At 38.4% G+C, this 26,503-nt stretch overlaps 1 protein-coding gene across 10 annotated transcripts in view; it reads left to right on the forward strand.

Moving 5' to 3' along the window:
- The window catches only part of LOC309480498 (ankyrin repeat and SAM domain-containing protein 1A), a 128,301-nt gene that overhangs the window by 49,432 nt on the left and 52,366 nt on the right, over nt 1-26,503 (forward strand). For 6 of the 10 annotated variants that reach the window (XM_082145006.1, XM_082145011.1, XM_082145008.1 and 3 more), the window contains 6 exons: nt 821-877; nt 2,934-3,054; nt 3,737-3,780; nt 4,467-4,566; nt 10,989-11,482; nt 25,015-25,065. In XM_082145006.1, coding sequence (XP_082001132.1) covers nt 821-877; nt 2,934-3,054; nt 3,737-3,780; nt 4,467-4,566; nt 10,989-11,482; nt 25,015-25,065 — 867 coding nt within the window. The remainder of the gene's footprint in view (nt 1-820; nt 878-2,933; nt 3,055-3,736; nt 3,781-4,466; nt 4,567-10,988; nt 11,483-25,014; nt 25,066-26,503) is intronic. The other 4 variants (XM_082145009.1, XM_082145015.1, XM_082145007.1 and 1 more) reach the window with 2 other exon arrangements.

Below are 26,503 nucleotides of genomic sequence, written 5' to 3' on the forward strand. Positions count from 1 at the left end.
CAAAAAAGCCTCTGATGACGCTAAATGCGTTATCAGAGGTTTTTTTCCAGACACACAACACAGAAATCTCTCGTCTCAGGGGGACATGAGGGGGGGAAGCACGGTCACTCGAGAATACCACCGGGTTTCTACTGATACAAGCTTAATGCTAATCGGTGAAGTATCCCTTTAAATATTAATAAATGCACTTGTGGCCACACATTATATATTAATTAAAAGCGTAAACATTCAGTTAATGAATTATATTACTTGGCAGAAGAATTATGATTATTATGTTAATATTTAATTATACATTCAAGATATTTATTGAACTTTAGTATATTTTATCAAATTGTTTTTGCCTTTTAAGCAATAAATGAAATGATGATGCAATGTGATACAGTGCGCACAGTTTTATTGGTCGGTTGCTTTAGTATTCTTTTCAATTACTTTATTTTCAGTAGCCTTCTGTGAAAGCTGAAGATTTGGTGTAGTAGATTCCTCCACTAGATGGAGACTTTTAATTACAGGTCCATCATGGTGTTCACTTTGAACTTTGGTAACACTTTATTTTACAGTGTCCTTGTTACACACATTACATGTAGTTACTGTAGTAATGACTGTAAATTATGTATAATTACATGTAACTAACCCTAAATACAACTCTATAGTAAGTACATGTAGTTAACTATTATTACACAGTACTTAAATGCATAATTACACTGTAACACAGACACCTTAAAATAAAGTGTAACCTAAATTTCTTCATGTCTTTCTTTAAAAATAAAATAAAAAAGGTTTCACCCTGTTTGATAGTAAATGAGTTGAATGTTTCTGACAGAAAGAGCGTCATCCTCCACAGAATCAGTCTACACTGGAAGAGGAGCTCAGCTCTGAGGTAAAGTCTCTGTTCAGACTTCCAGTGTTTGGTTCACATTTCACATTAAATCAAATAAAGTCTGGAATCCTTAAAGAATCCCTCTGGAAGAACAGCCCAGTGATGCGATTGACCCTGGTGTTTCCAGTGTCTGCCTCCATCGGTCAGTAGAGTAGTATGTGTTTGTACTTTTACTTGTCAATAGATGTCTTCAGGAAAGTTCACCTCTCTGTTTACTTCCTTTAAAATCTCGTATTTGTTTCATTTTCTCTTACGAAAGAAGTGCTGTGGATGTATCACTGTGGTATTTAGCTATGACCATCACTCAAAATGCATTCCTGTAGAGTTTGATATTAGCATGTTGCTAAGCTAATAGCTTTATACTCTATAAACAAAACATTGGGTGAATTATTTTCCGGTGTTGTTATGAAAAGTACTTATTTATGATTTCTCGTTCTCATGCAATTGTCGCAATTTGCCTTCTAGTGGCAGACGCACAAAACTTTCAAATTGGTCATGAAGCAGCCATTTCCCTTCGCTTATTCACAATAGTAAAATGTATTAATCGAGTGCATTAGTGCCCGCCCCCTTTTTCAGTGGTGATGGTTCCGGTTGTATTTCTTCCTTTCATTTTTCTCATAGGGATTGTAAAATAGTCTTTGTTCAAGAGTTATTTCAGCTTCTAGGTGAATCACAACACAACTCTATAACATTACAAACCTTGATTTGAAGCAAAAAGGGTTTTGAAAATCAGACAAAAAGACAAATGTACAAGATAATAATCGAATAATCAAAAATGAAAACGATGGAGCAATATTAAGTTACTTATTTACTAATGTTGATTATATCTATAAAAGCAATGTTTTTAAGTTTATTGCAAAATAAGCATATATATATATATATATACATATATACATTTCAGTATTTTGAGAGCATAAAGAGAGCAGAGCTAAACAACTCTTTTAGCGCTTTTTGCTGGTTTCAACTCTTGTTCCTCTGATTGGTGGAGTTTGCTGCACAGCATCATGGGTAATGTAGTTTTTCACCATGAATTCTGCTGTTAAACATGATTATTTAAAAAATAAGCTGAGATAATGTGGGCCATGGATTAACAAACTCGTCGCTCACAGTGAGGCAGTTTTTAAAGGTTTATAAATTACCTTTCAAAATCAATATCAATTTCCCTATGGAAGTTTTTAAACTGCAACAAAAACATAGTAGGTTTTCAATGGCTAATCAACATAAAATAGAATAATTAATAATAATACCATGGAAATGTAGTGAATAATTGCCATGATATTGACATGGTACACCCAGCTGCTATAACATGTTTTAAAAAAATTTAACTTTTTTTGTTTGTATTTTTATTATCTATATTTAATCTGTACATGAATGATTGGCAGCAGTGCACAGCGTGGAGAGCAGAACAATGAACATTGTGGCGGAGAGGCTGTTGAATCTGTCTTTCCACTCGCTGACTGCTGTTTCCGCACGTCTACCCAAATCAAACAGCATCCTCATGAATATTAACGCTGTGGGTCTCTGCAACACACAGCAAACCCTCTGTCTGAAAGACTCAGGAGCCCATGACCAACACGAACACACTAGACCAGAGCTGGATACAGAGATTCAAAGCTTTGCAACACTTCACTCAGTTTTGTCAAACACTCTGAACCGAAGTAGTAGGCCAGACTTTCCAAAGCTTGTGTTATACGTTCATGCAGTGTCAGCAAAAATGATCTCTCACTGGACTGTGCCATATAAATGACAGATATTCAGACTTGACTCTGTTACCTGCTGTTATTAGAAAGGTCATCTTTTTCAAAGTGCTGCCGCTATAAGCAATACGGACTGTGAAATAAGCGATTGCTTTTTATGCCAGTGTTTTCTGCATGAACTGAGTCTCTCTCTCTCTCTCTCTCTCTCTCTCTCTCTCTCTCTCTCTCTCTCTCTCTCTCTCTCTCTCTCTCTCTCTCTCTCTCTCTCTCTCTCTCTCTCTCTCTCTCTCTCTCTCTCTCTCTCTCTCTCTCTCTCTCTCTCTCTCTCTCTCTCTCTCTCTCTCTCTCTCTCTCTGCAGGCGGTTCACACTAACAGCAGTGTGGATGAACGCATTGAGCCCGTGGAAGAGGAGGACCACACATATGAACTGCTAGTCACCGCACAGACCAAAATCCCCAACAACACACAAAACAAGAGAGGTACGGACACTCTTACACATTCCCTACATTACTTTTGGGTCGTCTTCGTCTTCAATGCGGTTCTGAGACCTCACACAAGCTTTGTAGATTTACCCCACCACTTTGTTTATTAAACATGAGCCAATTTGCATATGCCCCTCATAAATATATGATACAGTCATCACTGAAAACATGAACTACAACATTATGCTCTGCTATAAGATCAGATGTTAAATCTAGTCGTTCTTTGAAAGAATCAAAAAGTGATTTCAAAACATTGTTTTATGGTAAACTCATATATATATACACACACATACAATATATATATATACATGCATACATTCATACATACACACACATATATACTGTATATATATACACACACACACACACACTATATATATATATATATATATATATATATATAGTGCATTTTCACGTCTATGTTCAAAAAGGTTAAAAAGTAGAAATATAAAAAGAAAACTAATAAAATGACTTAAAAAAATGAAAAAAACTTGACCTCAAATAAAATTGAAAACTGAAAATAAGCTACTAATGCTAAAATAACACCATTTCAAATGGATAGGGATTGTCTTAAAAGTGAAGTCAATCAATATATCCCAAATTTACAGGATGTGACCTTCTTTTGCTATCTTTTGTTGTTTATTTTATCGTTGACATAACTTGATGTCTTTATCTCCAGATGTGGACATCTCAGCCAAGTCTTCCAACAGTGCCCTACCTCAGGTGAGAAATACTGATTATTAGGCTTGTTCCAAAACCTCACTGCCTAATTCTTACATAGGCTTATAAGGCAACATCCCAACTGCTATGACACCTCTGAGTCATAAGTGAGTGATTTAAAACGCTTTAGGCATTTACACACAATGCTTCACTCAAGAGACTCGACTCAATGCTTTCCAGCAGAGTTTAAAATTAGCATGTCGCTAAGCTAATAGCTTGATACTCTAAAACTATACAACACACACAATTATTTGGTGAAATAATATATTTTTAGTTTGATTTTTCAGTATTGAATGAAATATGCTTATTTATAATCAACATTACTCTCGTTCGCCGTCTTGTATTTCTTGGATTGCCTCCTTTGTGAAAGATACTGTACATGCTATGCCGCTAAAACGAAGTATATTAGGAGGCAGCGAAACTAAGTTCAGGCTTCAGGTCAGGATTCTGGAGTTACCCATGATGCCTTAAAACGCTGCTTGCATAGGATGCTTTAAGTTTTTGAGCTTTGTTGTTTAATTACTTTTTTCAAATCTGTCACGCTGTCCGAACACTGTCTAGTGTGCAGTAGCCAGTCAGTTATCATCTGTATGCAGCATCTGTTGTGTGTGTGTGTGTGTGTGTGTGATTGCACATCTGATAAAAGCTAGACATTCCTTAATGTGTGAATATTGGTGTTATTGTTGCAGCGAAAGACCGCCACACACACTGACCTACGACCTCCAGCGTCGAACACAAACACACTGCAGCCGCCTGCTCCTCTTTTTAGCACAGTCCAGACGTCTGGAGGTAAGTGTGTGCATATGTGAACGCTCACTTCCTAATGACACCGTGAACACTAAGAACTGGCCTTTACAATGTTGCTGCCGTAGTTGAATAGCAGTATAACAGGTTCAGTTAAACTACGATTTAGCAACCAAATATGTATCAAACAAATTAGACTACATGATCTTTACTCTTTAAAATGTTTGCTTTCTGTCTGAGACTTGTGCTTTTGGGCTGTATTTAAAGGAAACAATTATTGTATGTATTATTTATGTATTATGTCATTCCTACGGAGCCCCTAAAGGGACATGGGGAAAAAATAAAAATAAACTTTTGATTTGCTTTCTAAACTTAAGCTTTCTCTGACAAATCTTGGCATTCACTCACATCAACTTTTGGGATGGAAATAATGAGGTAGGAGAACAAGTTTTAAAATAAATCCATCACAGGTCTTCCAAATTCTGTATGCTGTATTTTTTTATTTTATTTTTTATTGTGGAACGCAAAATCAGACATTTTGAAGAATGTTCACGCCTGCTCCTTTCCATATAATGTTGAAGTAGTGACGCCATCAAGCTCCAACGACAAAAACAACTCCTCATCACCATTAAAACACAATACAAGTTTTCTAAATTTCTATTTTTGGGTGAACTATTCCAAAATATCTCCAATTGTCAACAGTTTTGGAGCAAGAATATTGGTAGGATGGCAACACAAAAGTGGACATTTGTCCAGTGCGTTTGTCTCTGTGTCCCTCTCTGATCCTCCTAAAGTCGTCCCTCAGAAATCCTTGCCTAACTTAGAACAATGTTTACTCAGTGTAACACGACTCTAGTTAGCATTACTGGCCAAGAGTCCAAGAGAAATGCCATTACGGCTTAGTTTCACTCTAAAGGTGAAACTTGCGCACATATAAAGCCATTATATTGCAGCATGGGATAAAGTTCTTGTTCTAATATGGTTGGATTTTCATAGCATTGGTACGTGTGATAAATGCCAGTGGAAGTTATATGAAAGCCCCTGCACTCTCCTCGTGTTTCAAAACAAACAGCAGAGCGTCTCTCCTCGTCTCGTTGCCCTTCTCGTCCCTTAAGCTTCATAGACCTCAGCTGCCGCCTCCACTGTCGTACTGCGCTCCGCACCTGTCAATAACCCTGCAGGAAATCAGTCTGCAGACACACAGCAGCACACCCCCAAATAACAGGGTGTAAGCTTGTCATATTTCTCATGTCTGGCTCTCACAGTGGGAGCGATGCGTTGATGTATTGAGGACTTGAAGGAGGTTCTGACCTTAGTGCTTTGGAGATGAAAGCTTCATCCTGAGTGCAAAAGCATGTGTGTTTTAGACGTCCCTTCCCTCTTTTAATAAACGCTTCTCACCGTTGGCACGCACCTCCGAAGCTCTTAGCACTTAGCTGAGGAGATGCAACAGCTGAGGACTGAACTGAGCCGGTTACCCTAGAACTTTCTGACGGGTGACATTACTTCAGCTCATCAGATGTCAGCACTGCTCAAGTGTGCTTGGATGTGTTCAACTTGCTCAGGACAACACTATATACATAGTGCACAGCCTTCTATTTAAAAAAATAATAATAAGTGAAATAATGGACATTAGTCCTAGTAGTAGTGTGGTACAAGCTCGTTGTATGACGTCATTTTGTAGGACAACCGGCAGTTTGCATCGCACTGGCTCCCTCGAGAAAATCCCAATAAGATTTTTCCATAGGCTTTTGGATTAAAGTAAAAAAACAAGCTCTGTGATCAGCAAAAGTTTATGACTCTTGCACATTTCATCACAGATGAACACCACTTTAATACATTTTGAAGCCTAAATGCAGTTGCCAGAAGTAAAAAGCTAAAGGCTATAAACGAACTACACCATGGTCACATGACTTCAACGTCACCGTCACTAAGCTTCCACAACTCTTTCAGTTTTCGGCTAAAAACTTTAGAATAGTTATAACGTTAGAATAGTTATAAGAGCATAATTATAAGCATAATGAGGCAGTAAATAGTATGAGGTATAATGAGAGTTTACTGTTCGGCGTGATCACGTTTAATCTCCTCGACTGTCTCTGTAGTCCCATTTAGCCACTTGTTAGCATCAGCCTTTTTCAAGACACGTAACGGCTTCAAAAAATCATGAGTGGGGTAATCCTGGTGTATTTTATGTCGTAGAATAAAACATGTAAGTGTCTTGAGCTTCTCTTCAACGCTGACCTTATTTCAGCCATTTGACCAAAACCCCATTTAACTGTTAAAAAAAAACACATTGACTTTGGGACGACGGAACCGGAAGTGTTATCATAACTCGCTTGCGCGTTTTGGCCTACAAAGTGATGTCATACCTGCACCACTCTATAGACCTTATGTAGCCCCGCCCCTTTTCAGCGTTGCGCTCGTTGTCTTTTGTCTTCTGGTTTGTATTTCCACTGCAATCTTACGCATTTATGAATGATCTGCACGTTTTAAAATCTTCCCGGTCTACTGACATTTATGACATCCGCCTCAAACATTACAATGCTGGTGATAACTTTCGTTACCTCTACCATTAATAAATCCACTTCACTAGCTAATTACTCTTCGACAGCGATGCCATAGAAATATACTGAGCTACCTCAAAAAACGGAAGTTCAAAGACCAGATCCTAAAGATGGCTGCGCACTAGTTTCTCTGGCACATACGGTCTATAGTAGCTAATGCGCTATATTGTTATGTAAGTTTGTTTTAAAACAGGAAAATTATGATAAATGTTATAGATGTACTTATTTAATTAAATACTGATCATGTTTTGAAAAAAAGAGTTCTAGAAAACCCGCTTAAGCTGATTGGTTTGAGATTATGGTAAAATGTTTTGTCATTAAAATAGCCTATATTGTCTTATACATCTGTGCTATTCACTTTTAAACATGTTACAGTATGGCATTGGTGGCAAGACGCTAACTTGAAACTCTGTTGGAACTGACTAAGTTTTAGACTCGTGTTATTCACATGGGACCGCTATTTGTGTGGCTTGTATTTAAAGGGTTTTAGATCTGTTTCATGTCAGTTAGTATGCTTTCCTCAGGTGTACAGTTGTTGTTGCTAGGTGAATTTTTTTAAACTTTAAAGTCATTTCAATAGAAATCTGCACAATCTACAGTTTCCTGTGAGGGTGAAAAAGTTCCAGACAGATTTCACTCATGAAGTTAGTTATGCGACCAACAGAAAGCTGCCTGGTTGGAAAGTGACTCCTGTGTGCTTCAAATTGTTCTCATGAAATTTCTCAGAATTTTTGCTAATGTGACCTTAAAATGTTACGTAGACAGCAGATTGTTTGGCGCTAGGTTTAGAAACAGAGCTATGGTGTTCTTTGGCTTGTCCACAGGGCTTTTATTTCATTGAACATTGGATGATTTAACCACTGCATGCATGTAGTTCCTGGAAACGGACATGTTGTTAGAGTAAACATGGAAAATGCTGTCAATGTGTAGTGTTAACACTAAAGCCTTGGGTTTGGATGGAGAACAGCACTGACTTAATCTTCTCCAGAGGGTCTTATTGATTTAAAATGACGTCACAAATGCATACACAGACTGAAGGCCCAGTGTGTGTGTGTGTGTGTGTGTGTGTGTGTGTGTGTGTGTGTGTTTGGGTGTGTTGCATGAGAAAGTGATTAGACTCATGGTTCTGGTATTGTGTGTCTGAATGTCCCTCGGCGCACACCAGTCCGTCACAGAGTGGGCGGTTTATTCACTCACAATTCCTTGGATAGCTTGAAATATTAAGCTCTCAGGAGAGAGTTGCTAAGTTGTAGTTTACTGTAAACCAAACATTAGCACTGACATGATTTAACTTTAACAGAAACTCACATTGCCAAACTTAACGGAAATTGTTAAGCTTCAAGATCCAAATTTTATGTTGGTGACCCAAAAAAATTGTCTTGGTCGTTTTGGACGGTGTGAGAATGTTATAGAACTTGTTCAGGTCAATATCTGCCTAATTTAGGGGCTTCTACCATATGACAGACGAATTTGTGTTTGATTGTTATTTCCTTGTCATCAACAATGTGAGATAGGTGGAACATTTCCTACTTGTTTTTGTTTTTTGTTTTTTTTACACAAACCATGTACGATTATATTGATAGTTGCATTGTATTAACATTTCACAATTAACATGTGTGTCTTATCAACTGCACTAAAGCTGGCATTAGCATAAACTGTCCAAGTTTTCTCTTGTAATTGCACTTGGAGGGTTGGGCAAAACGTTTAATATCTCAATACTTCCCCATTCCGTTCGACAGCTGTTGTACTTGTATGACTGAAAATAGAGTTTATTCCCAAGATGTCCACACAGTGAAATGACTTGCCTTGAAAAGGGATTTTGGTTTAACTGTTTAACTTTTGCTACTAAGAGTTGTGCAGGTAAACTTTACTTCCCTGGTCTTAAGTGACACACTAGTGGTTGATGCTAGAGCAAGGCTAGCCAAACCGATTGGCTATTGTTTACAAGTAATCCGAGCACCCTAATTAGGTGGTTTAGAAGTGTCTGATTACAGATGGAGTTAAACTCTTGCACTGGAGGCTGTGCTCGTCCTTGTTAAGACCGCCTGCCTCCCATGTTGGTGGACCCTGGTTCAAATCCCGCTCTGAGCAGTACGAGTAGGACTATTGGTGCCGTGACCCAGATGGAAATTAGGTTTTGGCGGGTTTGTGTTACATATGCCTGCTAGTAAGTTAACCCTACTTCCCTGCCTACAAGAGGCACACTTGCTTAATGCTGGTTTGAATCCCACTGGGAGTAGTGGGAGGACTAGTTACACTAGCTGCCGGAATAATGATAAATCCTGTTTAATTGCACCAGAGAAGTTATGAAAGTAACAGTGTCACCCCTTGAGGTTTGTTACTTCCAGTATTGAAAGATTCATGCCCAGTATTGTACAAGTGTTTGCTGTATGTTTGTATACTTGCATACAGAATGTTTCTGACCTTAGGCTCTGACACGGCTGACTTGGTTTTCTGGTCACCAAACACCACATGCAACAGCAGGATATCTCTCTGGTATGGTGGCTGTTTGCCCAGCGCCTGGGTCATATCTAAATCCGAGGGATCGATTTATCTCATGGTCTGTGTTTGTGTGTGTTTGCAGTGTTCTGTTAAGGCCAGAAACAGAGTCTACACAAGAGCACAAGCAACAGATGTGAATGTTGGCCAACAAATTGCAATTGTACATTCCCATACTTGCATTTTTTGTGAAGGGGCGATAGAGTTTCCTTGAAATGTCTGTCTAGCTGTGTCCAAAATGGCTTACAGTCTGAGTAGCTACTATATTTGATGGTAAAATTAGCGACCATTAAAAAAATATGTTCTATATAGTATGAATGTGTGTAGACTGGACGTACTACATCGGCCGTGTTTTCATTGTCGTGACTTGTAGGCGTCAGTTGTGTCGCGTCAATGCCATTCACAAATCCTCTCCCGTGGCCTCATGGGATAGTAAAGTGTCCATCAGATGCACACTTCAGGATCTCCGTGGAAGTAGTAGGTCATCCGGGGACTCAAACCAAACTGTTTATATATGAATTCGGACATACTACTCATTTAACATACCGTTTCCCCTCACTATAGTAGGGAAGGCATCTTTGGATCTAAAAAAACCCAACCTTTTTCTAACTAATTCAGCAAGATCTTTTGCTCCAGCATAACAGTAGTTGAAGTAATAGAGAAAACTGACCATGGGAGAAGACAATTTGTGCTAAGTTACACTATAGTGCTCCCTGTGGTGTTGCTGAGAATGCAACTCTCTCTCTTGAAATCAAGCTAGCAAAGAAGTGTTCATGTCCCTGCTTACATACTACATGTTTCAGGCCAGAGACAGATCTGTTAGTGTGCTACTCCGGGACAAGGATTTTTCACAATCACAAAGCAGGGATTTCATTTTTAAGAACCCAACGCAGAGTGGTGTGGTAAAGAGGTGTTTGTGAGAAAGAGCGAGTGTGTTTCTTCCACAGTCATCTCTGTGGGATCCTGTTTCAGGCTTGCCACTCATAATGAAGGAAATCCTTAGTGAGGCATAACTTCTCTGGAAGCAAGCCTTATAAAGCTGTCTGCTTGTTAGCAGTACGACAGAGAGAGAGAGAGAGAGAGAGAGAGAGAGAGAGAGGGAGGGAGGGAATAGAACAAGAAAGTCACAAACAGATCTCTATGGAGAAATGTCAGCTGCTTATAGACTGCGCTTGGAATTCTGTAACTCTGGCACTTTGGAATTGGTGAGCCCAACTTTCTTTCTTTCTTTCTGCATTTCTTTCTCTCTCTTTTCCAGACAGAAAACAATAACAGATCTGTTTCAGGCACTGGACAGTAGTAGAGTGGGTGGATTCATGTTATCTGGACTAGATATTGCTCCACGATCTGTCTGTAACACTCTCTCTCTCTCTCTCTCTCTCTCTCTCTCTCTCTCTCTAACAGAGAGCTCATCGCATGGTCAGGATATAAGCGCTGCTGTTCCTGAGCAGTTCACTGGTCTGCTTCACGGGTCCTCGCCGGTGGTCGACTGTCGGGAGGAAGCGTTCAGACTGCCGTCCTCTGCAGGGAAGTCCGGTGAAGCTTCCAACACTTCGACATCTGAGAGCTCCGCTCCCCATCCCAAATCAGCGGTCACCATGGAAACCATTCTTCAGGACACTGACCCCAAAGCTATCTACGCCACAGTCCACAAAGAGCCGCGAGATTCACCGAAACGCAACTCGCCGGCCCGCGATCCTCCGTTGACGAGAAGGATGCCTCCGCCGGGGGATCTCAAGCTAGCGCGTAGCCTTTCCAAGTCCGACTCCGACCTGCTGGTGTCCCCGCCCGGTGAGGAAGAGACGGGATTGGGTGGGCGAAGTGAGTCTGTGTCCAACTGCAGCACCGCCAAGAGAAGGCTGGAAAAATCGCCTTCGTTCACTTCAGAATGGGACGAGGTAAGAGCTCCCCCAAGTGGCCTGGATGTACTGTGTTTCTTACATGCCCTATGACACAAAATAGGAATAAATCATAATTTCAGACACCAATATTTTTGCAAGAAATGCTATTTGTTGCCATTTTCAAATTTTGCCTGAAAGAGGAGAGAGTAGAAAATGTTTAAAATTCATTTGTTCAGGATGTTTGAATGTGAAATTGTTCTTTGTTGTGTATTCTTTAGCTCTTTGTTGCTGTTGTGAACTTGATAATTTACAATAGACAAAGCCCAGTTTGAGATTCACTTAAAGATCATTAGTTTTAGGAACATTTGTTTCGGAAAAGAGTTTGATTGAAGTCAGTATTGTGTTTGAGGAATTTTTAGGTTTATACAGCTATTATGACAATAATACTTAATACTTTAAAAGTAGTTTCAGCCTGAAATATGAAATGTTATGCAATATTCTAGTTGTTTCAGTTTAGTTTATTCAAATATTGTACAACATTTTATTAGTTTTAGCGTAAATGGTATGTCGGTGAGACCAGTTGGAGGAAGAATGTGTTGTGATCTCTTTTACAAATGTATATCATTTAGAGTGGTTCCTAATTTAAAAGTAGTATAGTTTCAGTTTTCACTTGGGTGCATCACTGAAGGGATATCTTTTTGAATTGCAATTGTTTAAAACGTGTCTGCTGTTAACTCTTTCCCCGCCATTGACGAAATGTTCCAGCTTTCTGTGTTTTCACTGTTATACGGTAGGGGGCGCTATTACACATCTTCTGAAAGAGTACAGAATCTCCTGATCAAAACACATGTGAAGGAGAAGCAGAAACAAGGGACAGAATATATAAACAGATGCATATTTAAAATAACGCGATCATCAACATTAAACAGCATATAAAACAAAACTGCCTAATGTTACTGAATGAAATGTCGACCCAGGACGAGCTACAGGACTGTGAAGTCCTGGGGTGTTGATGGACTCGATCTACTCCATCTGTGTTTTGATCATCGTTCTAAATCTGATCCAGAATTAGACTTCGACAAAAACACGATTTTCTCTGTTTTTTCTTTTGATATATTGCATATTCAGATATTCATACAATAAAATATTCTGGTTTCCTTGAAACTTTTTGAAAACGATCAAAAAATGCTGGCGGGGAAAGAGTTAATGGCACTTATAATTGTTAGTCGCTGAAGTCCATTGGGAAGTATGTATGAGATGCAGGGAATGAATGGTAAATGGTGACCTTTTCAGTCTATCATTTCTCTTTGCGCAATGATTTAAAGGGAAATGTAAATGCAGAATTGGGTTCATACAAGCCATCCTCTCTTCCAGTGTAATATCTGATGCTGTCTGACAGCTTTTGAGGAATTTAAAGCTGTATTCTTTCTTTCTGTGGAACGCGGCGGTATTGTACGTTTCTAGTGGTGTTAAAGGAATGCTCTGGCTTCAGTACACCTCGTCTTCTTTATTGAAGTTATTTCCAGTCTTTCCAGGTAAGTTTCACACAAGCGTGGATACTTCCAAGAAAGGAGGTGTTGTAAATTTCTTGTTTACATGGAGCTAAGCAGATAGTTTGCCAGACCATTGTCTTGAATCAGCAGAAGAACATAAATTTGTCTCCTTCCAGTGGTCTGCATATGTTCACTGTCAAACGATGAAAAACGGCCAACAGCAGTCTAAACAAAAGACATCTGCTATGTTTGTGCCTGACACTAGGTGCACGATAAGCCTCGTCCACTTAGAACAGTAGTCCCGCTGCTAAACATAACTGTTTGGAGTGTGTGTAAGTGTGTTAAACATAACACACTTATTTTTAGATTGATGCTAGTGTTTGAATACAATTATGAATTTCACATTAATACTTAAACTAACTGGACGTGAACATTGTTCACTTTCATTGTTTCAAGTTTTTAACCCTAACTGCAATTTTCTGTTAATTGAGCTTAACGGACCATTCCTTTAAAGATTGCATGTCCTGTTTGGCCATTTATTTGAGAAGAATGTGGAAGGAAATGTCTGTTATCCAATCAGAATTAAGCTTTCGCCATTACTGTAGCTCTGGCTTCAATCTGAAGATCTAGACATTGGAGACAAACACTCAGGGACTCATGCACAGTTTCCATCACCTGGTCTTACACTCTTACAGACGAGACGGTCACAGGTAACAGAAGACTCTTGTCAATCACGCTCTAGTTCCACTCAAGTGTGCAAATTAGGGATGAACGATATATCGGCCACCATATCGGTATCGGCTGATATATGTTCATTTTTAATGTCACTGTTATCGTCCCGATAAGAAAATTTGTCCGATATATTAAAGCCGATAAATAATGGATTATTTCCTTCAGCTGAGACGCTTCAGATGCACTGTATGAATTGCTTGAAAATATGATTGGAATCACTTCAAGAAAGAAAATACAATAAGTCTGTCATATGGGCGACATACAATTATAAGAAGACCATTATATGGTGTGCTTGAGACACGGCTTTTATTGATGAGGCTTTTGTGCTTGTAATCAGGCTCTCAAAAATTATATAAAAATTTGGATTTAGATTTATTATATATATCGGTTATCGGCTTTCAAATATAAAGAGTTATCGGTATCGGCCATAATTTTCATGTCAGTGCATCCCTAGTGCAAATGAACAGCTGAGACATATCAGAGGCACAAATGCCATGTTTGTTCTTGTCGTGAGGCCTGAGAGATACTGTCTTGTTTGACTGTCTATAAAATGGACCTAGCATGAAAAGTACTTGAAATACATCAAATGTCTGTATTTGACAATCTGTTGAAATATTCAATGGTATTACTAAGTTTATTTTTATAATTTACTCTTTAAATTAACTCATTTAATTACAAAAACGTATCTAACGGTGTCCCACATTTTGTACGCAACTCTGTTACCAAGTGATTTCTGTTTAATTTTAAAAGTTTAACCCCTGGTTTCACAGACAGGGCTTAAGACTAGTCCTAGACTAAAATGTTAGTCTGAGCTGTTTCCACTGAAATAAACTTGCACTGACTGATCTTAAAAATATATCAGTGCCTTTTTAGTTTTAAGATGCACATCGGTAATGTTTTTTTCTAAGCATGTTTATAAAAATTAGTCTAAGCCCTGTCTGTGAAACCGGGCCCAAGTGTCAAAATCACATAGTCAGAGTTTTAAACCATTTTCACAGATTTAACAGGGTACCCAAATATGTTATGAGAAACATGAGATAGACGAACAACCCCTTTTTTTAAGTCTTAAAGTTGCGATGTGAGTACCGACAGAACTTTTCTCTTTTGGGGAGGCTTTAGTGGGGCGTATTGTGACGTACATCAGAGTGAAATGGGTTATTGAACAAAGAAATGTAGGCTGGGACTTGTTCAGTCCATTAGTTTCTGATGGATGGAAGTGGTTTTGAATGCGAGCGTACAGATGATTGTAAGACAGGGACTAATAATTGATTGGAGAAATCCTGCAGACATCAACAGAGAGAAGTCTGTCTCTTCACTGGAAGATCAAGTTATGACATTTTGGCTTAAAAATTGTGAAATGAAACATGCATGATGAATCATTCACAATAAGATCTGTAACATGTTAAATCGATTGGGTGAATTTCCATTTCATACCGACTTGAAGCACCTCCTTTCACTAACCATTATTTTGTATGCTTTATTTTGCACCTTTTTGTTGAAAGTGTCTTTTGTAATACAGTATTGTTTTCTCCTGTGTAACATAAAGCTAATGCAGAATTGTATTATACCTTTAAACAGTTTTTGGATCTGCTAGAATAGTGGGTTTCATAATGATCAACACAAGTTTTTCTCATTTTCCGTGACAGTCTTTATCGTGACCTTATCACCATGACGATGACCTTGCTCTGTGGGTCAGGAGACATGCCCTCTATACAATAACAACCTAATCTGGATGTATTGAAGCATCACCTGTGGTGTTTCTTCATTTGAGATGTTTGATGTGAAATGACGAGCGCTCCTGCTGATGATAAACCGTGTTCTGTTCTTCGTCTGTTGACTTGTTGTCTGTTTTCTCTTCTTCATCTCTCACCCTGTTCGGCATGTTTCTGTTGCTCACGAGCCAAACATTCGAGATTTGTGTGGAATTTCTCCAGGGTTTAGAGTCGTAAAACACACACTGTCTCTATTGCTTTCCTACTCCGTGTCCATGTTTGTTACTCTCTCCTGCCCTCTGCTGGAGAGGCCTACATCCATCCGTCCGTCTGTCCGTCCGTCCGTCTGTCTGTCTGTCTGTCTGTCTGTCCGTCTGTCTGTCTGTCTGTCTGTCCGTCTGTCTGTCTGTCTGTCTGTCTGTCTATCTGTCCGTCTGTCTGTCTGTCTGTCTGTCTATCTGTCCGTCTGTCTGTCTGTCTGTCTGTCTGTCTATCAATCAGATTGTTTGGTCAATATAGCGTTTCAGAATATTATTAAGAAACAGGGACTTGTGAAGAAACAGAAATAGTGTTTTCTGACGACAGTAATTGAATCTTTCCATGTAAAGGGAAACTATAGCAGCTGTGGTTGAAGGTCCTGCAGCTTTGGGTCTGTGTGAATCTTAATAAACATGCTTTCACTGAAGAGCCTCAGCAATGGCTTGATAATTTCAAACGGTGGAATCAACTGAACCGAGTCGTGATGAAATCAAAATCCACTCTCTTCACTTTCTGAATACATTGAGTGTCCAAAGTCTGAGTAAACATTGAAAATCTTATTTAAACCTGAAATCAAATAATTTTTTCACAATCTAAACAATTTTTGATGGGTAAAAACAGATCTCTCTCCACTCTACAAATGCGTCATTGGATATCTTATTTCACTCAGAAATATGTCAAATATCAGATGCAACATGAATGCAAATGTTTAATGTTGACGTTAAATCAGCATGAGCATCTCCTCTGCCTTCTGTCTGACGCAGCTGGATTTATATCCATATGTTGTCTCTGTCTGAACAGTGTCTCCTGCCGTCTCAAATGTCCGAACAGCAGTCTGTCATCATTCCTGTTGTGTGTTTCTTCCACCTCCCCCAGCGGTCACGGCTGGCTGGCCCGGGACACTTCGCTGCCCTGAGTGACAGCGTGTGGGTGCAGGAACGCACAACAACCCATCACTTTCCCTCTGTGTGTGTGTGTGTGTGTGTGTGTGTTCTTCCTCTTCACACTCGCGCACACAATCTCACACAAAGTCTAATTTTCATACAAAGGAGATTTTGACTTGCATGAGGGTGTGTGTGTGTGTGTGGCAGGGGGTTGGGAGGGAAAGGCAGCTCATGCTAATACAGGCCGTCTCAGGATTAGGCTGAACGGGACAGTGTGGGAAGCTCTCTGTAGGGGCCAGCAAGTTTAGGAAGGATCTGATCTGAATGTGGAGATGCAGTCAGCCCGAGGGAGTTAAGCGAGGGAGTCGCGTCTCCTCCGTCTATGCGCTGGTTCCCCCGGCGTCCCGCTCAGGCCGAATGGCTGCCACCCGACCAGCGTTTGTGAGTGCGGTTTGTTTTCTACCTATCAGCGGCTGTGCTCGCATGATGACGTTGTTTAAAACAGTTGGCAGGTACGTGGGATTTAATGCTGACGTCCACAAGTTTCTCGATGGTGCAAGTCTTGGGAGGATCCAAGAATATATTTGGCGCTGTAGAGATGGATGTAGGATTTGCTTGAAAACGCAGAAAGAATGATGTCATTGACGTCTTGACCGATCTTTTCTCTTTCAGTTTTGGTCTATTGCGTATTCACTGCGTTTACTCCAAAGTTTATGGCAATTTTGAAACCCTTAAAATCTTGTCTTTTTGCTTTTAAAAAAAACTGTATTTTACGTTTTAATGATCAGCAAACAAAATACACTTTTGTAATAAAATTATCTATTTGTAGTTCCAGAACATTTTCTCTGAACTTTCTAGAGAGTTTGAGATGAATGTCGCACATGTCAGTGATTTGCATACGAAACAAACTTTCGTAAATTAAGGTTTCTTTTTATTCTGACAAAACTCAGTGTTTGTTAAACATTTGACATATTATGTTACATATTCCTCTAAACTTTAAAAAATTTCAACTTTTATAATATGAAATGGACTTTCGTAAGATTTACCACGTGTTCATGAAGATGTAACATTTTCATTTTTTTGGTAAAACAAAAACAAGGGTTTTATGAGTGTTGGCTGTGATTTGAATTCATATTCCTAAACCAATTTTGTTTGCATTAATGATTAGCATAAAAAATGGATATTTTTAAATAAGTGTTTTCTATGTGCTTAATATATTTCTCTAAACTTTTAACAGTTTCAGCGCTTAATAATACCAAATTAACTTTCGTAAAAATCCCCATGTGTTGCGGCAGAACATGTTCTCCAGTGCTTGCTGCGCTTATACTTCCCCTAAACGGACCTATTTGGCATGTTTAAGCGATTAGCATATGAAACGGACTCCCGTAAACAAGATTTCCAGTGTGTTGTGCCAGAACATGTTTTCTGCCAGATGTATCATTGAGTACGGAGCCTCTTCTGCACAGATCTGATCCGCATGCAGTGATGATTAACTGATTTTGTGTGAAGATTTTCCATTAGTTGCGCACGGACAGTATTTCACCGGTGTTTGCTGTGATCATCTGCATGCTTTAAGATTAGCATACAAAGTAGATTTGCGTAAATTAGAGGTTTTCCGTTTGTTGTGCCAACTTTTTCCCGCCATTGTTTACTATGATTTTGATGTTCTTAAACTTTCTAAAACTTATGAGATGCATTTTTTGACGATTTGCATGTGAAATGAACTTTGGTGAGTAAGAGTTTCCAGTTGTTGTGACGGAACAGTGTTTGATTTGATTTCAGTTCATATTCCTGAAGCTGGTACAAATTGTAAGACCAATTTCGCAGGTTTTAATGATTTGCATAATATAGATATTCATAAATATATATAATTTTGTTTGCCAATTTTTTTATATATTTCAATAAACCTTTAAAAATGTCAATGGTTTAGAAAACGAAATATGACTTTCAGAACATGTTCTTAATTTCTTGCTGTGATTTTAATTTCCCTAAACTGACCAATTTGGCATGTTTAAGCAATTAGCATATGAAACGGACTCCCGTAAACAAGATTTCTGTTTATTGTTCCAGAACACTTTTTTTTTTTTTTTTTTTTTGCCAGTGTTTGTGATGTAACACAGTTTACAGAGAGAGAGGCTCTTGCTCTGGGTCGACTGGCACCTGTCTTGGCAGGAGTCTTTCTGAGTTTGCACTTGATGAATGGATGGCAGCTTGGCTCTTTTGTGGCTGGTTTTTGCCCTTTTGTTCGCCCATGCCAGCCTTGCCAGATGCCTGGGGTCGTTGTGTTCGTCTTCAGAATAGATAACTGCTGTGCCATACTACAAACACACAATCCTCCCCGTATGAACCGCTCGGCTCAGCTATACTTCAGCTGTCGACCTGTGACTCCACCGCGGCCTTTGACTCGACTATTGTTTGAGCGGTTTACCATCAAGAGGCCCTCACACTGAATCTCTCTCTCTCTCTCTCTCTCTCTCTCTCTCTCTCTCTCTCTCTCTCTCTCTCTCTGGCCCTGAGAATCAATAACATTGTTTTGTTGTGTGTGTGTTGCGTGTGTGTGTGTGTGTGTGTTTTGAACCCCTGGGGATCACAGGCTGGACAGGTTTGAGTTGATCTTCTCTACTGAGGTGCATTAATGTTGCCTTCTGGCCTACTAATGGGAATCTGAATTGTGTTTTCATTACAATTTTCATATTGAATGAGAGTGGCCTGCGGCTCAAGGTTGTGTGTTGTGTGTGTGTGTTGTGTGTGTGTGTGTGTGTTGTGTGTGTGTGTGTGTGTGTGTGTGTGTGTGTGTGTGTGTGTGTGTGTTTGAACACTGCTTGCTCAGAGGCTGAGCAAAATCTGTTATTTTTTCAATTATGTATTTCCTGTTACGCCCTTTTCGTTTGAAGTGGGTCATTGAATAGAGTCTGTGTTGTTTTATAGGATAACTATAAAATATAGGATAATAAAATAACTTTCCTGAGACCGAATCCTAATTAATGCTTCAAGCAGACGCAATATGATACGGTTCATTAAATCTGAGTTAGGGCATGTTGTTGCCCGCTTCGGTTCTGTCTCTTGTTCTCAGTCTAATATTTCCAACTAAAACTGTCAGGAAATAACGGTCACCTGGGGGCGTGCGATATTGGCACAAAAACGATATCTCTATTTTCTGGAATTTTATCGATAATATAATTAGACAATATTTTGCCGAGTGTGTTTATGGTGTTGGTATCTTGTCAGGTTTACGACTGCCGTTGACCGCTGACTCCTGAAGTGTTCGATATTCTTCATATTCTGTGCGGTGGTCAGTTCACAGCAGTGACACAAATCATCTTTTCCAATAAGTTTACATTTATTTTTTACCTTTTATGGGCATTTTACCTTTTATAAAGCCATTTTTCTAACCTAAATAAATGTATGCATTGTCTTTTGTGTCACAATTCTAACATTTAAGCAATAAATTAAATGAGAATAATAAGACACAATAGGGCTGTTACAGTCAAATGAAATCACTATCAACAAAATGCATCTTTGCAATGCAGAGGAAACACAGAAGCTGCATCTGAAGTGGCGTTTACACAGACCGACTAATGCAGCTCAGACGGACATGAATGCATTTAACCTGCAGATACAAATGCAGAAATAATGTGTTGTTGTTTTAAACATGAAACGTTGAATATTGACATTTGAAATAATTTTTAACTTTAAATATGAAATTAAAACCACCAGTAAGTGGCAGCACGTCACTGTTAATGAGATGGTCATTGAGTTTCAACTGATTCATTTAAACAGCTGATTCATTCAGGAACGAAGCATTTGACTGTATTAATGAGTCATTGAATCATTCATTCAACCGATTTGTTTCAAAAGTCGATAAATTTTTTCCCAATTATCTTGAATATTAGGTGCATTCTCAATGCATTTTAACAGACTAAATCACGTAGTGAAAGTGTGCACTCTAAATGCACACACACACACACACACACACACACACACACACACACACACACACACACACACACACACACACACACACACACACACTAGTCTAGACTACATCACATACTGCATGCGTGCTCTCTCTGGGTGTGTTTTTGTAAAGTGAGGGATATACTCGATAATGTCAGAGAGCATATCGTTAAAACAATAATTATGATGTTATCGTAGTAGACTATATAAAAATTGTCAATATAAAAAAAATAAAACAATCAAAAAAATAAAACATTAGAGGTTTTTTTTCTCTTTTTTTTTTACTTTCTAAACTTTTTTTAACTTCTTTTCTTTTGAACTCTCTTAATAGATTTTTAATTAAATAAATTTGTTTTCATGGTCTAGTGGTTGGCACATGTGCATGTTGAGCCATGCTCATGTGGGCAAAATGGTTTGAATATTCCCTTATCTCTATTCCATAATTTCCTGTCATTTCTTCTTTCCCTATCAGTAGATTGCTGCAGGAATGACGTCAGAACCCGGAAGACTAATTCAGTTATGTTTACCACAGGCTTAATTTGACTCATTAGAAAAAAACAAACATTATAAATCCCCATAGGAAAGTCTCGAAGGAACCAGTGGTGAATTAGTCTTCCGGGTTCTTATGCAACACCTGCACCAATCTATAAATGTGGAAAAAAGGCTAACAATAAAGACTGCAATAATAATAATAATAATAACCTTTGGTTTGGGTCTGTTGCTGAAATCTAGTTATTAGGCAGAGCTAGAATTTATATGTTGGTACCGTTGTATAGCTGGTTTGGTCAACATGAAATTTGAATTTCTGTTGAATTTAAGCATCCGTCATTCACAAGATCTACACTTTCCCACCTGTTATTTGCATGTTTATTAAATATTTTTGAAATGCTCTCTGCTAGCACTACGGTACTGGCCAGCCTGACTGTGCATGTTTTCATCTTATTTAATCCCATTGCACAGAATTTTGCCACAGAAGTATTCTTATATTAGCTATTGTTATAGGCTATTCTTTAAAGCTGACAATTTGTTATTTTTAGGTGTGTGTGTGTGTGTGTGGTGAGCTGTTTTGCAAACACATGCAGTATACTGTATGATGCAAGCTCTCTTGCTGATGCAGAAAACATTTAATTATTTAGCATTTATTCACTCTTTTATTTCCTTTGCATGCAATATTTCTCAGTTTGGTTCATTAATTGAGCCGTGCATAATGTGTGTGTGTGTGATTATAGCACGCGTTTGCTTATTTGCATGCAGCACGGTTCGTCTGGACTGAGTTTAAACCCGTGAGCCTGTAGAGTCGTCCTCTGGAGATCTCAGCTCTGCTTCGAGAGTCAGATATAATGGCAGTCCGAGATGCTTGAGGAAGCTCAATAAGCTCAGGTTTGTTTTCCGAAGCTAAACTTAAGAGGGAGAATTTTTTATTTTTTTCAGATTTTAGAGGTCTGTCGTATCATATCACACACTTGGCCTGGTATTGATATTGAATTGCCTCTAGATGGCTCTATGTAATGTTATTTTTCTTCTTATCTTTTATTATGATTTCTGTTTGGTGGAACATACATGAAACCCTTCATTAATAAATCCATACAGTGCAGACTTATAATCCAACAGTAGTAACGACCAGGACAAACATCAGATGAGATTTTATGGGTAAATATGTTTAAGGCCTGGTTTCACAGACAGGGTTTAGATTAAGCCAGGATCAGGCCTTAGTTAAAGTAGGACATTTAGCCTAAGTAGCTTTTATAAATGTGCCTTAGAAAAAACAAACATTACTGATGTGCATCTTGAGACAAAACAATGGCACTGACATATTTTAATATATGCTTTCAGTTAAAACAGCTCAAACATGCATTTTAGTCTGGGCCTAGACTTAAGCCTCATCTGTGTAACCAGGGGTGAATGTCATATAACTTAATGGTCCTAATATAGGTCATTTTCTTTATGCAAAATCAATTTCTTGACAGGCTTTGGGAGATTCACCCAGTTACGCAAGTGTTCTTGTAATGTTTGCTCTGGTTAAAGGAACACTCCACCGTTTTTTGAAATAGGGCTTATTCACCTTCTTTCCTACATTTAGATAGGTGGGCAAATGCATTTTTGTCTGTGCATGCATTGTTTTAGTTTGACAGGGTCGGCGCTAGCTTAGCTTAGCATAATGAATGGAATCCTTTGTTGCCAGCTGGCATGTCCTGAGTAAAAGTGATATAAAAAATTTAAAAAACCCACCTAATTACTTCTTGTGGCCTGCGTATTCACAACAAGTACAAATAGCGATGCAGATTAACACTAGACGATTTCCTATGCAGATATTGACTTGGGACTATATTAGGGGGAAGCACAGGCGAAGCACTGCTACTTGGGCGCAGAGATATCACGCCCAAGTAGCAGTGCTTCGCCTGTGCTTCCCCCTAATATAGTCCTTAATATATAAGTCAATATCTGCCTAGGAAATCGCCTAGTGTTAATCTGCATCACTATTTGTACTTGTTGTGAATACGCAGGCCACAAGAAGTAATTAGGTGGGTTTTAAAAAAAATGTATATCACTTTTATTCAGGACATGTTAGCTGGCAACAAAGGATTCCATTCATTGTGCTAAGCTAAGCTAACGCCGACCCTGTCAAACTAAAACAATGCATGCACTGAGACAAAAATGCATTTGCCCACCTATCTAAATGTAGGAAAGAAAGTGAATAAGCCCTATTTCAAAAAACGGTGGAGTGTTCCTTTAACTATACTTGTGCATTTGTCTGCAGTGAAATACATCACAAGTTGGCATAGACATCAGTTCGTTATTCATCGTAATTTATTTTCCAATTGTGTGATAAGGTCAGCAGACACACTGATCATATTGAAGAATACTGATGTAGATAAATATGAGAGACTTTGCATTTTAAAACAACAGGAAGTTTTGGTTTGTTGCTAAAAACCAGTTACCGGCCAGAGCTGTAGGGTGCTTTCACACGAGCACTATTGGGTGCGCACCTGCGTTCAGTTGAGGCCAGAGGTCAGTTCGCTTCGATGATGTGAGCCCGCGAACCGTACCCGAGTCCCCTTAAAAAGGGTGCTTCATGTATGTATGTATGTATGTATGTATGTATGTATGGGGTCATATTTTTAAACACATTTTAAATGTTTCAGTGATCTCACCTAAATGGTTGGTCACTCAGCGTATTTGTATTTATTTATTTATTTTATTTTATGCAATTGATACAATTATGTGTTGTATCGTTTTGGAAGATACTTACAGAAATTTGGAAGTGTATAACTGGGGCGCAAGATGGTGCTGTTGGCTCATATGCATTGCTCAACGGCCTACACCCGGTGGAAGGAAGTTTGATTTCAAGTTTTGTGTTTAATTTATTTATTTTAACTAAAAATTAAGTGCAGTCAGGTTCAATTTTGCAATACACCAAATCTCAGGCCAACAGGTTTTCCCTCTTTTCAGGGAATCAATCACTCATTCTGATTCTGGTTTTGACTTCTAATTACATCTAGATTCATGCCTACGCGTTGTTTGGTTCACTGTGTTAATGTTTTAAGCTCTTAAGATGCGTGTTGCGGGGTGAATGTCTGTCAGGTGAAAGGTGATGATCGTGTGCGTCTGTACTGACTGTAATTTTGATGCGTTGATGAAGAACTCGACACATTATTTAAGGCTGTTGCGTTCATTAGACCATTGATGTAATCAAATAAGTTACTTTATTTACAGTGTCCTTGTTACAAACGTTTCATGCAGTTAATATAGTAATAACTATAAATTATGCATAATTACTCGTAACTAACCCTAATCCTAAACCTAACTCTATAGTAAGTACATGTTGTTAGTTATCATTACACAGTACTTAAATATAATTGCATTGTAACAAGGACACCTTTAATAGTGTATCCATAGTTTCTCTCTCTCTCTCTATATATATATATATAGAGAGAGAGAGAAAATCATGCGCATTACCCACAATCCCATGTCATTTTTACTAACATAATATCAGCAATCATTGACAAACTCATATGCATTGACCACTTGCTGTAACACTGTGAAACCTTGTAAAAGAAAAGTGAATAGCTGTCCAATCTGCCATTCATGCGCTGTGAGCGCTCTTACAGATGCGCTGTCTATTGAAAATGAGAAAACCGCTGTGGGACGGAGGGATGTCAGACATAACTGATGACTCGTCTTCCTCCTGATGGATTCTGGATGAGACTGGAATGAGAAAACTTCAAACAGCTTATCTTTAAATCAAAAATACTCCCCTGTTGTCGAAGGAGCCAAACTGGTGTTATCTTCGGGATCAAAGCATTCCCACTTTCCTCGTTCCCAGACTATTCTTTTTCTTTTTTTTTTTTTACAGCCATTCAAGTGTTTGTGCGTCTTCCAAAGGGTTTATTTCTGGAAACATGGTCACTGAGGTGCCAGACCCACCTGGATGTCACCTTTATATTTAAATCCCATTAACAGTATTAAAGGGTTCCTCAGTTGTGCCAATGTCAAGACTCAAACATTGTTCTCCCAAAATAGCATTTGAACAAAAGTTGGTTTTCTCCCTGCAGAGACAGAGGCATTCCCTCTCTATCCCATGGAGACGTCGGCCGTCCCAAAGAGTAAGATCCTCCACCCGTCCCTCTGTCTTCTGTGCACCTCTGCTGTTCCTCTGCTCTTTACTGCTGCTCGCAAGCGTTACGGCGGATTCTGCAGAACAAACCTTTCTTGATGGATGTAGCAAAGTTAAATAGAGGTGTTCTCATTTTGTAATTTAATGAGTCTTTACTCATCCTCATGATGTTCCAGTGTTGTTTAAGTTAAAGGGGTAGTTCACCCAAAAATTAATATTCTGTCATCATTTATTCACCCTCTTGTTGTTCCCAAACCTGTGTGGCTGTGGAACATTAAAGAGCATATTTTGTAGCATTTTGGTAACCAAACAGTACATTTGCAATTTTTTTTTTTTTTTTTTTTTTAATACACAAATTCCCATTTGACTTCCATTATATATTTTTAAAACATGTGGTGTAAGTCAATGATCACCGAAACTGTGTAGTTACCAATAAAAAAAAAAAAAAAATGCTCTAGAAGAAAGTCAGTCATACAGGTTTGGAACGGCGTGAGGGTCAGTAAATTATGGCAGAATTTTAATTTTTGGGATATTCATTATCACTTTAACTAAAATGATTAAAAATTATTTAAATTATGCTGAAATTAAATACAAAAATTAGATTGAAAAATACATTTATTATAAATGATGACTTGGCAACTAGCTGAAATAAGTTAAAATATGAAAATAAATAAACTGTTAAGAAAAATAAATAAAAGCAATTAGAAATAATAATAAAAAAATTAATAAAAATGACAAAACCGCATAACAAAAATACTTTAAGACTTAAAATATAAGAACTATAAACTATATCAAAATATTAATAAATACTATATAAATAATACTAAAATAGCGCTGATGTTCCATGCCAATATTACTTTTTCTTCTATGTAACACAAAAGGAGATATTTTTCAGAATGTTCATGCTGTTCTTATACATTCAATTAATGCAGATGTACGACAAAAAAAAAAAAAAAAAATTGCTAATGTGATTCGTTGGAGGTATTCCAAGTCTTAAGTAATATAGGCCTAATAGTTTTGCATGAGAAAGAGAACAAAGTGTGAAGTCAAAAGTTCAATTGCACATATGCTTTCATGTATGGAAGAGATCAGCATTAAACTTCTTCAAACTATCTTCTTTCTTTGTTCCACACGAGAAAGTCAGTCATATAGGTTTGGAACAACTTGAGGATGAGTAAATCAGGACAGAACTTTAATGTATTTTTTTATCTATTCCTTTAAATGTGTAAGTGTCACTAGGCTTTTGGAAACCTTGTCTTCTCGAGACCTCTCTGGGCCAGCTTGTCTTGGCAGCGGTGGCAGGATTCAAGCTCTCTCTCTCTCCCCTCTTCAGTCGACTGCTCTCTTGTTGACCTCACTACTTTTGATAAGCTATTGCTCGGCAGCTTTGCTGTCACTGTTTTCTTTTACTAACTCCCTTTTTTATT

Source organism: Leuciscus leuciscus (assembly GCF_965113295.1).
Source record: "Leuciscus leuciscus genome assembly, chromosome: 18".
Classification (NCBI taxonomy): Eukaryota; Metazoa; Chordata; class Actinopteri; order Cypriniformes; family Leuciscidae; genus Leuciscus; species Leuciscus leuciscus.